The 15,164-nt window shown below is 47.1% G+C and overlaps 1 protein-coding gene across 1 annotated transcript in view; it reads right to left on the reverse strand.

Moving 5' to 3' along the window:
• Positions 1-15,164, reverse strand: part of ZGRF1 (zinc finger GRF-type containing 1) — a 46,837-nt gene that overhangs the window by 14,491 nt on the left and 17,182 nt on the right. Inside the window, exons 12-19 of the mRNA XM_019656542.1 lie at positions 13,028-13,172; positions 10,415-11,016; positions 9,635-9,773; positions 8,971-9,155; positions 7,707-7,903; positions 6,023-6,162; positions 1,810-1,953; positions 529-643 (exon numbers count right to left, since the gene is read on the reverse strand). Of these exons, the coding sequence (XP_019512087.1) occupies positions 529-643; positions 1,810-1,953; positions 6,023-6,162; positions 7,707-7,903; positions 8,971-9,155; positions 9,635-9,773; positions 10,415-11,016; positions 13,028-13,172 (1,667 nt within the window). The remainder of the gene's footprint in view (positions 1-528; positions 644-1,809; positions 1,954-6,022; positions 6,163-7,706; positions 7,904-8,970; positions 9,156-9,634; positions 9,774-10,414; positions 11,017-13,027; positions 13,173-15,164) is intronic.

The raw sequence follows: 15,164 nt of genomic DNA on the forward strand, positions 1-15,164 counted from the left end.
TTTCTGTTATTTTAATGAATTCAGTAAAATACCACTTCTGATTTTTTAAGAGGGGGTATGGTATTTGAGAATTTAAAAATGAGATACAGGTAATGTCAAGAATAAAATTAGTATTGATATATGTACTGGATTCAAGCTGTAAAATTGTGATTTAAAATTTTTAATTGAATAAATTTGACATGACACTAAGGTATACATGATACTTTGATACTGTAAAATGATTCTTCAGTTAATTAATTTGTGGCATAAACATACAGATGAATAAATAATCAATACTCAAAAGACCCTTAAGAAATGTTCCCTGACAAAGGGAAAAGATCTGCAGTAACATTTACTAGCCCCAACCACAATAAATAAATGATGGATGCATGAATGGAAGGACTAATTTTCAACGACCGGGAGACAGTAATCTCATGGTCTCTGAGGTAACTGAAATTTCACTGGTAGCATTTACGTGATGTGCACTTTCACAGTCACGCGTAATGGCTGCTTCTGAACACCCAGGACCCAAGGCCGACAAGGACTTACAGTGTCAGCAGGTGCCACGTGATGGGCAGGGTGGCTGGATGAAAGTGGTCCTCAATGTTCTTCAAAGTGGTCAGCTCTGTGCTGGCATTACACACCAACAAGGCATGGACCACTGCTGCAGAGGAGGCAGAAAATGAGAGTCCATGTAAGTAAGACAGGTCGTAAGCAACGCTATGAAACGCCCACAAGACTCAGGCCTGGCACTCCCCTGCTGTGAGCCCTGAGTGCTTGCAGGGGTCCTTTCACCAGTTAAACCACGCCTCCATCTGCTGGGTCACACTTCACAGATGGGTCCCCAAGACTCTGCAGTCCAAGTCAAACCTGGACTCCACGCACCAGCTAGGGGACAAGAGTGGCTGTGAGTCAGGACTTGGAGACACTGCCTACAGCCGGCAGCCCCCCAGTACAGTCAGCATACCGCAGTGTGCCTGCAGTGGGACCTGTGTAGCTTCTGGACATTTTCTTACATGTCTTCCTCAATAATTTTATAGAAATACATGGAAAGCACAAAGCTAGAATGCTGATATTGGTGAGCAAACAAGTGCAACTAACATGAAAAAAATGCATCAAAAGTGACAAAGGCTCACGTAACTAAGATTACTGGACTCAAGCTGGTTGACGAGGTTTACTCAGCTCTGATGGAAAACATCAGAAATACTTGAATGAGTCATTAAACTGTCTGTAAGTGGTTGTGGACCAAATTCAAGCAGAAGTTCTTCCCGACATTGGAACGCATGGAGGGGCCCACGGGTCACAGGGCAGATGGGGGTCAGCTTCCTTTAGTGAGAGAAAAACAGGCCGCAGCCCACTGTCTCCCTAACTTCCCGAGGCAGATGATAAAATACACTCGGAACGAAAACCACACCGTCCTTCCTGTTCAGCTGCTCGCAAATACTCTCGCAAGATCTGTGAGACCTTTCCAGTATAAAAGTAAGCGATTTGATTACTAAATGCACTCTATTAGAATAAAAACCAAGAGAACTGAATAAACTAAGAGAATTAGAACTTGATACAAGGCATTATTTGAGAAAATTCTTCTATGTTTAATGTTTATATTTTTAAAAAGCAGGTATATGCCGTGTAGAATTCAACTTGAACAAAATACCTGAGTGAGGGAGCAAGATTTTGTTGCTAGCCCCCTGGGACCTGCCTGCAGAAATAGTCATATTTTCAGCTTCCACATGCACTCTCAGGAACACACTGCACAGTGCGTGCGGGTGCCTTTGCTGGCCCCTGCAGTTCTTTTCTAGTCCACATGAAGCCGGCCATGGTAACACTTACTGTTGGTGGGCCAGTTAGAGGGGCAGTAACCTTGCAGAGGCAGTATCTCCAGCTCATTGGTAGATGACGGTCCAAAGAAGGCGCTACATGCAATGAAAGTGTCCAATTCAAAGTCCAGGGTTTTAGAGACCACCCAAAGGTCATCTGAAAAACAGGCATTTTGTAAAGGGCTCAGCATATGCTCAATCCGAGGTTACTTGGAATTCCGTACATGCTTAGTCCTACATTATTACTCAGAAAACAAACCCAGTTATCATCTGCAAGACCTGGGCATGTAACATTGCATTTCCAAGTTTTTAACTGCACTACTTTTATTTTATAATTATGAAATACAGAGTAAACAAAGACAGCATCTAACTAATCTTTCTCTTATAAAATGGCTTCTAGCTATGCCAGCCTTTCCAACGTGGGCCCCGGCCACGTGTGGTTTCCATGCTGAAACAAAGCCACAATCCATGGGTTGAGCCCAGGTTCCCTTAGGAGGCCTGACACTCCGGGTTAAAGGCGGGCCTGCTTTCTCTGCGTAACACGCCTACCCGTTAGGCAGCGCTGAGCCCTCGGCACCAGCAGGCCACGTCCCATAGCACCTGGGCACCATGTCCCCCCCCGCAGCTGAGTTTACACTTGCAAAGGGTCAACTATATTGGTTCAAAAACTTATTTACACCAGCTGTGTCTCTTATTATACAACTTAATCATGTGTTATTGGAACCATTACGAGAACGAAGGAAAAAAGTGTTGTTTTAAGAAAAACAACAAGTGAACAATTTAGAAAGACGTAATTAAGAAGATTGGCTAAAAAAAAGTCAAAACACAAAAAACTGCTTTGACTCAAGTACAGATGAGATAAATGTAAAAGACTAAAAATGAGATAAAAAAAATTCAAACCATTCTCCACTTAGATTGCTTCACAAGTGTCCTTAAGTTCTTGGTCCATGTTTAACAATTCGAAACGGTATGTCTTTATGGGCGGTGCATACGTGGGGGTGGTTATTACAAGGAAGGTGCAAAGGGTCTCCAATCAAAACCCATATTCTAAACAAATCCTGGACTCTTTGACAAAAGATCATTACATAAAACTATATTCACATACTTTAAGTTGAAATGTTAATTTGCATTATTTTTTGTAATCCCTGACACTGAACAACTTTTAAAATGAACCGACCAACCATGAGCTCACCTGCATCAGAAAGGATAGTTCCGCGGGCTCCATTCCTGCCTGGAAAGCCCAGTGCACATCAACGTATTGAGGCGCCAAAAACTCTTGGAGTAGGTTATGTGTTTAACACGGCTCTTTCCAAATGGATTTAACCACAGGGCCTATGTTTTTACACTACCTCTTACCAATACAACCATTGAATTATTGTTTTAGGAAATATGTTTAGGAAACTACTTCAGAAAAACCTGATCTATAGTATATCTCGTACCTGATTTATTTAAAAATATTTGCCAATTGAGGTAACCTTTTAAACAATTTATTCCCATTTGCTAATATTTATTTTATTCAACATTCATCACAATTTGTGAAAAGATCTCTAATTTCAAATAGTTGACATAAAAATTCATTCCCCTCCCCTTTCTTCCTACATCGCAGTGAAGTGACAGAAGAAATAAAATGTCAGCCCAGTGCAGTGCTTGGGGACAAAGGAAATGGGAAAAGGAGGGTGATAAAATCCCACACGGCTGGGAGACAACTAGTCCTTTTCAGGTGATATTAATAGAAAGGCATTTGGGGAAAAGAAGAGGGCGCATTTCCCCAGCGGACTCCCAGCAAACCCCACACGCACCAGCCACAGGAGGACGGGGAGCTGTGGAGTGCGACAGCTGGGACAGTGGCCGGCGAGGCCACAAGCCAACACGCGTGAGCAGCCGACTCCGGCCTCGTGCTGAGGCTGAGCCTGGGGCGCAGCCCCTAACACAAAGGCTGCAGGGACTGGGCGGGAGGAACGGGCAGCAGCCGCAGAACCACAGGGCACCACGGGCAGAGCAACAGGTCAGTCCAGGCAGTCTCGGGCCTATGGGAATTGGGTCACTGGGAAGACATAATAAGCTGTTATTTCCGGGCCGACAGACATGCTGAATGTCAGACAGATACTGTTACTGTCGGCACTTCACAGGTGAAGGACGTGAGTTAGCCACGGCAGAGGCCTGGCCCGAACGCAAGTCCCTGGCTCACTGCAGCTGCCCGGACGGGGGCCGCCCTCCCCAGAGGCACTGCCAGGGAGCAAGCTGATGCCACCAGGGAAATTAGTCCCAGGCAAAGTCATGAGACATGTAAGGGGCACAAAGACTTCAAAAGAAAAATATACTGGATTACAGAGTTCTTCTACAGAAAAGGAAACACCAGAATAGATGGACGAAGAATGTAAATTCAGCAAAGAGGTTAAAAGAGGTAAGGAAAGACAGCAGCAACACAAAATCAGAACAAGAAAACACGAAAAGAAATGAACAAAAATATTATTTGGAAAAATACGGCAGTTGAAATAAGTTCTAATTGATGGGAGGCTCCTCCGTGAGACAAGGTCACTCTTCCAGCAAAATGGTAAGAGAAGGGGGTGAGACAGCCCTGCCGTGGCCGCACACGCACAACTCCCAGGGCTGGCGGCCTTCGCGCCCCATGCGTGAGGGAAAGCTTAAGACACTGGGAGAAAAACAAAGGTCACAAACAAAACTTGAAAGCAATGAATAGAAAATACAGGCAAATAATTTTAGATCTGAGCATAGGAAAAGATTTTTAAAATAAGCATTGTCATTTTTGACAATGACTATATCGAAAGATTTAAAAAACATTTTTTTTTATTGGGGAACAGTGTGTCTCTCCAGGACCCATCAGCTCCAAGTCAAGTAGCTGTTTAAATCTAGTTGTGGAGGGCGCAGCTCCCTGGCCCATGCAGGGATCAAACCGGCAACCCTGGCATTATAAGCACTGCACCCTGTACTCTAACTGCCTGAGCTAACTGGCCGTCCCCCCACCCCATTTTTTGATTATCTAGAGATACCTTAAATAAGTGAAAAGACATGATACAGACTGGGAGCAGATAGTCACAATATTCTGATGAACAAAAGATTAACATGCACAATATATAAGAAGAATAAATAAGATTACAAACAGCACAACAGTAAAATGGGTAAGAACATATGTATATAACCAACAAACACACCAAGGAAGAGCTGTTCAGCACCACCGGTGAGCAGAGAAATGCAACTAAAACCACGGTGACACCACTTTAGGCCCATCTGAGTGGCTGACCCAGGACAGGGGGAGTGCAAGCGCCTGGGACATCCGGGTGGCACCGTGGCGCCTCCATCCCCTGGGTGATGCCCAAAGAGACCCCGCCCTTTACAGGAGATGCGAGAGTCATCACACACACTGTCCACATGGCGTGGAAACCAAACGACCACCAGGGGAAGAGTAATGAACGAGCTGTGGTGCCGTCACAAGCTCACACGTGCAGCCCAAGCACGGCGTCTAGGCGCAGGCTTAGACACTGCCGTAAGTGGTGTACGTGCAGCAGTATGCTGTGAAGTGACAGAGGTAAGTTCTGGGGATCACACACAGAATTTATCTTCTTACTAGCGTTAAAAACTAAAAACTTTAGACAGCTCTTTAGGAATTCGTGTATGTAAACCCACAAAGGGAAGCCGCTGAGGGACACAGGGATTAAAGGGACAATCACCTCAGGCTGGGAAACAGCCAGGGAAGGCAGTGGGGTTACTGTGTATGAAATGCACGTTGCCATAAAGGTTAGAGTTAGGTGACGACCAGTGACAAGAACAGGTGGTGAAACCAAAGATGATCATTAACCCAATTTAGTGCATCTAAGGGCCTTAGAAACATTTTTTATGGATTTTATTTCCAAAATACAAAATTTGGGGTCCAGTGTTGTCAAATTGCGCAGACAATGATAGAGCATTGATAAACTCATTACAGTTTCAGTGTGTTTTGAGATTAGGTCAGAGTACAGTTGAATCGATATGCTTATTTATATGATGCCGAGAACAGTGTGACTTTTTAAACAAAATTAAACAGTTGTTCATAGCCTTTAACAGATTTCTGAAAAGCAAAAATGTATAATATGCTTTGTGGAATGGTCCAATTTATCATACAACAATTCACAGTACAACCCTATTAAACTGTACCTTAAAAAGCCTCTCTACTATAGAGAACTCAGAGCCGCGTGGGACAGACAGGCCGGCCTCTGTCACCAGCTCACCTTTGCTGTAAGTCGAAGAACTTTCCTTCCGACTCAGCTTCAGATAAAGTTTGCTGTTAGGCTCACTATAAAATTCAGGATTTACAGTCGTGAACTTCTTTAGTTTGCCATACTGTTTTCTCTGAAAATCAAATCCTTTCCTGTGAAATGAGTAAAAACCAAAAATGAATTTGAATACTGCGGTACAAATTTTTTCTTAGTTGAGATATAATTGACATATAAAGCGTATTAGCTTCAGGTGTACAACATAGTGATTCAACATGTCTAATGTGAAGTGATCACCACAGTAAGTCCCGGTAACATCCATCACCACATAGTTATAAATTTTTTTCTTGTGATGAGAACTTTTAAGATTTACTCTTTTAGCAACTTTTAAATACACGATACAATATGAAACCTGGTCACCACACTGTACATACATCTCCAGGACTCATTTATTTTAAAACCAGAAGTTCGAAGGCACAAATTTTTAAAAAATGTTTAAAGTATGAAAAGGAAAGAACCAAGGTGTGTCAATGTTTGTATATTATGCTTTATACAGATATACAGAACAAAGACGTACTCTGTCAAAGGAAGAAAATAGCAGCCCTCAAAGTTAGCTTTCGTTTTAAGAGACTGAGATAGGAAACATACCTAAAACCTCAGCTGCTATAACTGTCAAATGGGAAAATAAATTATCCCATTATTTTCGTACCTTGTAGGTAATTGTGATGATTAAAAGAAATAATACAGGCAAAGTGCTCAGAAGATGCCTGGCATGGGTCAGCCCCCAGTCTGTGTTGTTCTTACATTATCACAAAGACACTCACGATGTTTGCTTCTGGGGCGGTCCTGCTTTTATAAGTTCCCAAAAATAGCATTCATTCTGTTATCTTGAGAACTTTGTAGTCCGGGCTTGCAAATGACCAGGACCTCCTCTCCTACACTGATAAAAATTATTCTTGGACCGGCCGAGTGGCGCGATGGTTAAGAGCTGGCTTGGGACGCCAGAGGGCCCTGGTTCGGATCCCACATATGAGGGCCAGTGACACTGCCCTCCACAGCTAAGATGCTGAACAACAGCTCAACCTGGAGCTGGGCTGCCATGAGTCGCCGGCGACGGCGTGGGCTGCAGTCCCTGTGGCAGTGGATTGCCATGGGCTACCGTGTGTGGCCAGCAGCCAGCGTGAGCGGCCAGCAGCCGCAGTGAGCGGCCGTCCAGAAGCCGGCGACTGATCTGCCTCGCCAGAGAAGAGTGCAATGATAATACCAACTTGGGCCAGTGAAGCAACATCCTCCACAACTAGATTGAAGAACAAAACGACAGCAACTTGTCTGTTCCCCTTCCCCCAATTCCCCTGCACTGTTCCCATCCCCCCAATTCCCCAATAAAAATCTTTAAAAAAAAAAAAATTTTTCTTGTGGTTTGTTCGATAGGGTTTCCCTTAGGAAGATGAGTACATAGAAAAATGGTCAGAAAAACAGCCTTCCTGCCAGTAACCTGACGTTGCTGATACTGCGTGATGTTTAGAGGGGCCAAAAACAGCTTCAGAGAATCATCCCCAAGTTATAGTTAGAAAACCTGAGGTCCTCTACCTTTTAGATTCTTTTTCTCTCTCTGTCTCTTTTAAAACTGATGATAATTCTGTGGTTACTATTTTCTGAAATAATTAAGAGGCAATGATTTGGTATCATGAAAGCATACCTCACCAACAGCTGGCATTCCTCATAGAGGGGTATTGTTTGGCTTCTTAAGTACGAGCCAATACTCTTTATGTCACTTAAAACCAATGTGTGTGGAGATTCTTCCTGTGTTAAATTTCCTGGGGTCACTTCTTCAAGCCACTTGAAAAATTTACATCGGTCAGTTTTGGGTGCATCACAGGTATAAAAAAGGCGACCCTGAGGGGAAGACACTAAAAGTTAGTGAGTAAAACAATGTTTTAATTTTTGCTGTTTTTGTGTTACGTTTGTTAAGACTTTCATAAAGGTTGCTTGGCATCGTGTAGCCCAGTAAGTTAGTCCCTAAACAACCTAAACTCTTCATTAACTTAAACAATAAATTAAAATTTAAAACTACTTGGTTTTCCACCTGTTGTGTCCTCATCAAAAAATCACATTATTTTACAAAATTAAATTTACTGTTTTTGATTTAAAGTGGTCACCACCAGCAACCTGAAGGCTGCCCGGGAACAGGGGGCAACTTGTGCGTTTCCTTCCAGCCTTTTCTCTCCCGTAAGTGCACGTGCGCGCACACACAGGAGGACACACATGTGTAAGTATTCTGTTTTCAAAACAAAACTCAGATAACGACACACTTTCTGTAACCCGACCCTCATGCCCAACAACATCCCGTGAGCATGACAACCACGTCATCCAACTGCCTTGGGAAGGAAGAGTTTTAGTGCCTCTGGAACGGTGTATTGTGCGGTTCTAATATGACTTACGGGCTCTTGCTTTTGACAACTGCACGTAAGGTTTACACACTGAGCCCAGGACGAGGTGGGATGCGCAGGACGAGGAGGAAGCTGTTACCATGGGTGAAGCGGCCGTCCAGGGCGGACAGGCCATGAGTCAGCACAGCACACTCACCAACTTCCTCCACAATAATACGCCATCAGCACATAACTGCAGTCAGGGCGCCTGTCTGTCCCTGGGCTGGGGGCCACAGCGAGCTCCTTGGCGCTCGGCTCGCACTGCGACAGGCACGAGCCCCCGTCAGTCCCGTCCCCGTCTCTGCACCCACCGGGTGCGCAGTAAGTGCTGGGAAACCTGAAGGTTGATTTAAGTCCCGTTTTTGACCCTGAACACAGGTCGCCCTCCAGGAACAGCACGCTGGGAGTACGTTCGTTCGTCACCAAAGGCTCCTGGAGCCCGCGCCCACTGAGCTGCTCCTAAAGCAGCAGGCGCCGCGCCCTCTATGAGACAGGCGTCACTGGCACAGGATGGGGGGCGGGGGGGAGCCGCACCTTGTTGGGACCTTCCTTCTTAACCATGACAAGCTTTGCAGGCTGATGATGATGGCAGGAGGGCACATTATTTTCCATGTTTTTCAGTTGCTCTCCTTTTGACGATGTGTAAAATGATATGTCAGCTTTCGAAAGAGCTTTGTGCAACCTTTGCGCCAGCCCAAACAGCAATATATTCAGATGCTCTACAAAAAAAGATACAGAGGAAAATTCAACATAGAATAATTTTGTGTTTGGATTGCACATGTGCTGGTGGTTAGCTAAATTTTAACACAGCCTTTTAACAGAGTAAACTATAACCTCACACTAATTCCCACTTTTTAAAGTCAAGTTTTGCCCTCATACAACAGAACAAACTATCAAAACTAACCAGGCATCATACTCAGTATTTCCTGCTTAACAGAACCACTTGTGACACTTCCAGTTTAAAAGAAAATGAAACCTATCACTTGAAAAAGATAATACTGTCATTTCCCACTTTTAAAACTCAACTTGATCTAAAATTAAAATAAGTTACTGTCAAACACTGAAATAAACACACAGAACATAACAAATCTCAAAGAGAGAATTTCATATGGAAATTCATAAGACATCTCACTCTCACAGCTGTACACTTACTGAAGCAGCGGCTAGTCGTACAGGAACGCAAAGGTAAGAGCCATACCTCTGAGACACGAGGCGAAGGTCTGCCTGTAGTGAGCAGGAGACTGGAAAGTGGCCGGTATGCGCACATGCCTCTGCGGGAGGTGAGCGCACTTCACCTTCTGCCCACTGGGGAAGCACAGCTCAGAGCCACTTACCTCCTGAAATGGAATAACTCAAGTTATTATAACAACTACAGAAAGACGCTGTTGACTAGTGACTAAATTATTTTCTATGGATATGTTTAAAAAAACAAACAATTAAAAAAAATTCCAGAATCCTTGAAAATAAACTTTCAATTTTAGATGAGAAACCACTACAGCAAGAATGCCTATACACAACGCTCTTACTAACAAGCGTTTAAATACTTTTTTCAGGGAAAACTCAACTGATGTGAATGAATCATTATGTATCGCTCTTTCTGATTACAACTTTGGTAAGAACTGCTCACAACCAATGTGTAAGATGTCCTTTACCCTAATACTGATCTGATCAGCAACTGAGCTGATCGAAGGAAATGAAAGCAATCCCAGTGACAGCAGTATGAAGTGGCCGTGGGGCCAGAGCCTGTGGTGTGCCAAGTACCGCATCAGACACTTTCAAATACGTAATTTCACTTCATGGTCACAACTACCGGGAAAGGTCTTAAATCAAAGAAGATGTGACTGTAGCTAGAGTCATGGAAAACTCTAAAAATAAAGAAAAAAGCCATCGTCTCTGAGAGTAGAATCATTGCTCTCGCTGAAATTCAGACAATAAGACTGGAAAAAATGCCTCAAGGGACACGGGTGCACTTCCTCACCTGTGGACCTCCTGTTACGCTGTCCTCATAGCAGGCGGGCTCTCCCGACACGTTGGGAGTTTCCTCCGTCTCGGAAGTCTGCTTTCTGCAAACCAGGCCGTGTCTGCTAAAATGCGGCTGCTGCTGGCGGAGCACGCTTTTGATCATCTGCAAATGCACAGTGTCTAACAGGCGTCCCTTCACAGCATTGCCCTGGCGCTCACCCGTGTCACTGGGATGCAGCCCAGATATGGCCTCAGCAAGGAAGCCGCCTGTGCCTTTCCTGTCAACTCTGCTTGGAGCCGAGTTGCACTGGGCTAAGTTTTGATATTTCAGCCACTTGCTTTGAGAAGACACATGACTGAGAAGTGAAGGGTCTGCTGGTGTCACCTCCCTGGGTTCTCTGGTTTTGCTCTGGTCCTCAGGCCCAAGGCTGAAGGAAACAGCCGCTGCGCCTTCGCACACAACTGTGGGAGAAGCAGAGGGCTCCCGTCTGTCACCGTCGGTCGCATGTGGACGAGGACCCATGTCCTCCGGCCCAGTAATAAGTGGGAGTCGCGTCCTGCTTACTGATGGAAGCCTCTGGAAATGCTTACTCTCCACAGAACTGAGGCTTCCCATTACTGAAAAAAAAAAGGCAATTAAATAAAAACATATTAAGGTCATCATCCAGGCTCTAGAAAACAGTGAGTATCTATACAAAAGAGCAAAAAGTACCAACCTGCCTTGGAAAAAAAAAATCACATAATTTCTTTTTAAATAAATGTAATGGTTTTAATCTTAAAACAAAAAAAAAATCACATTTCAGAGCTGAATTAATAGACTGAAACTTTTCTAAGCTCAGTGAACATGAAACCGTCCTTTCCTGTCCCGTTAGCTAAGGACTGTCCCCCACTGCCACGCCTGTTCACACAGCCCTCAGGCGCTCAGAGTGCTTTCAGCTGAGAAGCCCGCCTGGTGCCCTCACTGGGCAGCAAGAGGCGAGGCCTGCAGGTGACATGACCGCGGCTGGCAGCCCAGTTCTGTCTCCAAGTTCACACGCCTTCTCCAGCCTGCAGCCCATGGCATGTTTCTGGCTGTGTGATTGTAACTTCCTTCACACTTCTGTGACACTCATGAATTAATATTGACCTTCAGCATCAAGAAGGCCTTATTTTGGGGCCAGCCGAGTAGCACGTTAGTTAAGAACTGGCTTGGGACGCCAGAGGGCCCCGGTTCAGATCCCACATATGAGGGCCAGTGACACTGCCCTCCACAGCTAAGATGCTGAACAACAGCTCAACCTGGAGCTGGGCTGCGGTGAGTTGCCGGTGACGGTGTAGGCTGCAGCCCCTGTGGCAGTGGGTTGCCATGGGCTACCGTGTGTAGCCAGCAGCCGCAGTGAGCGGCCAGCAGCCACCGTGAGCGGCCGTCCAGAAGCCGGCGACTGATCTGCCTCGCCCGGGAAGAGCGCAATGATGGTGCCAACTTGGGCCAGTGAAGCAACGTCCTCCACAACTAGACTGAAGAACAAAACGACAGCAACTTGTCTGTTCCCCTTCCCCCAATTCCCCAGCACTGTTCCCATCCCCTCAGTTCCCCAATTAAAAAAAAAAAATCTTTAAGAAGGCCTTATTTTGAACTATTGGTGTGTGGTAAGAGTTCAATCCTGGTAAACTCATGTTTTGGCAGATTTTGGCTGAGTGTTAGTAATAGATATATTCCTGAAAATGTAGAAAGCAACAGTATTTGTTGAGGAATAAAAGCATGAGTGACACTGCATGGGCTGAGCAAACGTGCAGTTTTCATCTGCTTTACACAACCGACCTCCCTGACAGCCTCTCTGTGGTGGGAGGAAGCTCTGGGGACCACCGAAGCCGCCAGAGCCGCAGGGAGCCGACGGCATTCTTTTAGTGTCAGGTTGGGATTCTAGAGAGTCCACCAAGCAACACGGACAGAACAGGTCAAACCCCGCTGCAGGAAGCTTCCCGGTGTGGCTGCCAGTGGGCATCTGACTCGCTCCCTCTACCAGGCACGCCACTAACCCTCTCCAGGCCCATCAGCCATAAAGGACAGAGCTCTGTTCTGTGTCATCCACCCAGGACAAGTAACTCTACAGCCTCACCCACAAGATTTCAGGATGGGGCTGTACTGAGGGGGTTACAGGAAGAGCGAGGGAAGGCAAGTGGGGGGAGGGGCCCAGGAGGCAGGAAAGGAGTCGTGGGGCGGAGCCAAGGTGCAGGAAACCAGAGGCCGGAGCACACGGACATGGACAGGGACACGGACACGGTCGGAGGGCTCCCTGAGGGGCAGAAATGGAGGGCTTGGGTCAAGGCCAGCCAACGGTGCGATCAGACATCCGATGACTCGCTCCCCTGGGAGGGGAGGGCGAGAGGCCGGGCTGTGGCGTTACAGCCGTGACAAGCACTGTGGTGGAGCAGACCTTCCAGGAGGTGTGAGGAGAAGCTGAGAGGAGGCAGAGGGCCAAGAGAGGCGGGAGTGCTGTGCTGGGACGTGAGAGCCACCTGTGACAGAAAGGCCACCAGGGAGAAAGGGGTGGGACCTGCAGGGGGAGGGGACGGGGAGGGGGGTGTGCACAGAATCTGGCTCCAGGGCTTTTCAGAAATGGAAGGGTAGATAGAGCCACGTGGGGACAGCCCCCCGCTAAGAGGTCACCCGGCAAGGTCCTTGTTTTCAGGGAGTCCTCAGACAGTTCAAGCACCAAGTCTTCACCTCTTGAGGCCAAAGAAGCAGTAGAAACAGGGCTGAACGTTGACATCTTTTGTTCTGGTGACATCACCTATCCAGAAAGAAGAAATAAAACTATAGACCAACATCATCTTACTGCATTCCCCCCTCTTCTGTGAATGAATCTAGAAATCTGCATCGTAAAAATAATGCTCCCAGCCCGCCATGCAGAGCTGCAGTGCCCAAGAGTCTCCCAGAGGGACAGGGTAGGACGAAGACACCAAGACATCGAGCGTGGAGCCCACTGGGTTTATTTGGATGGTGGGGTTGCCAAGACCAGTGGCTCAGGCTGGACGAGGCTGCGTGTTTGCAGCGGGAGGGCCTGAGCTCTGAGCAGCGTCCCCTGGCGTCCCCAGGTCCAGCTCACCTACAGTTGATCTAAACTTCAAGGTCTTGCTCCCAAATGAGCCGTCACATTAAGGTACTCAGAATAGTCTTGAAATCTGCTGCTGCTTCCAGAAACTAATCTTAGAAATCTAGTAGGATGATCACACTTAAGTCCATATTTGTATAAGAACAGGATAAAAGAATAAAAGTTTGGAAGAAAACATAGCGAAGTGTTAAAATGATTTCTAACAGGGTGGGACTGCGGAAAGGGTTCTTTCACTTGTAACTTTACACACTTCTGGGTGGTTTGAAATTGTTAAAATGTGTTTGTATGCGTATTTCTCTTTTGAGTAAATGACAATAAAACTAAAACGTTTACATACACATTTCAAACATTTCTGACGAGCCCTTTGTGCTGTGCCGGGAGCTCAGGATGTGAGGAGGAACTCGGCATTCAGGCCCAGAAAGAAACGGACCGACAGGCGGGACACTGCAGCGCAGCCAGAGCCACGAGGACTGCCACTGTGTCACCGAGGGCCTACTGCGCCAGGGACGGCTCAGGTGGTTCCGTTGTTACCCTACATGGCACTCCCCACAGCAGGAGGTGGGCACCCCACTTCCTCATGTTACAGCCGAGGGATGCACGCAGCAGCAGCTAAGCAGTCACACTGGCTTCAGTTCACGTACCGTGGAAGCAGCAGAGCGGGGTTCACACTGAGGTGGTCTACATGGCTCTGCTCCCCCAATGAAAATGATGACAAAGGGCGAGGCTCACGGAGCCTTCATCCCACCGGCCACCACAGGACCCCCTCCCCACACCGGCCAGTCCTGCTGCTTCAGGTTCAGTCACTTCACTCACTCCCCTCCTGAAACTGCAACAGTCCCCAGTCGAGAGGACAATGTGCCACTGCCTGTGCCATGTGGCCGCCCTGTGAGATCTGACCCTTGCCTGCTACCAGTCTCCACTCAATCTCTCTCACTCACTAGCTACCCCCTGCTCCTGGAATGCCCCTCTCCAGACACCCAGAATGTTCACTTCATTCAGGTTCCTACCCCACTGTCACTTGATCAGAGAGGCCTTCCGTTACGTACAGAACACAGAGCTCCCGGAGCATGCCATGCTCCCCGCAGGACGCCTCGTGCTTGCCCCTGTCCCCCTTCACGAGAACCCAGCTTCTACGAGGCAGGTCTGGCCTGCGGCGCTCAGAGGCCGAGCTCCGGCACCTGGGCCAGGGAGACACACGGCGGTCACTTGAGCATCTGGCACGTGGCCGGCTGACTAATGTGCATGGGCGTGGAGGACTTTTCCACACCCCACCCCCACTCTCACCTCTCACTCACCATTCAACCCACTCTAAACTGGTCTCCACCCTCCTGCTTCAGAGCCTGCTCTCGCCAAGGTCACAATGACCTACAAGGTGCGGAAGGGACGTGTCTCTGCGCAGTAACCGACCTAACGAACCCTCGCCCACCCTGAGTCTCTAGATGGACCCACCCACTCGCGGTGCTTTTGGCAATTCTGTGTGCACCTGACAACACGTGAGCTTCTCCTCTGAGCCAGCCCACGGACCCCGCTTCCAACTCAGCACCTCTACTCGGCCATCTCACAGGCATTCCTTCTCCATCCCTCACCACATGTTCTTTGCCACTGTGGACTGAACTGTGTCCCCCAATCCCTGTTGGAGCCCCACCCCTCAATGGGACTATATTTGAAGAC

The sequence above is a fragment of the Hipposideros armiger genome, unplaced genomic scaffold (genome assembly GCF_001890085.2).
Source record: "Hipposideros armiger isolate ML-2016 unplaced genomic scaffold, ASM189008v1 scaffold_262, whole genome shotgun sequence".
Classification (NCBI taxonomy): domain Eukaryota; kingdom Metazoa; phylum Chordata; class Mammalia; order Chiroptera; family Hipposideridae; genus Hipposideros; species Hipposideros armiger.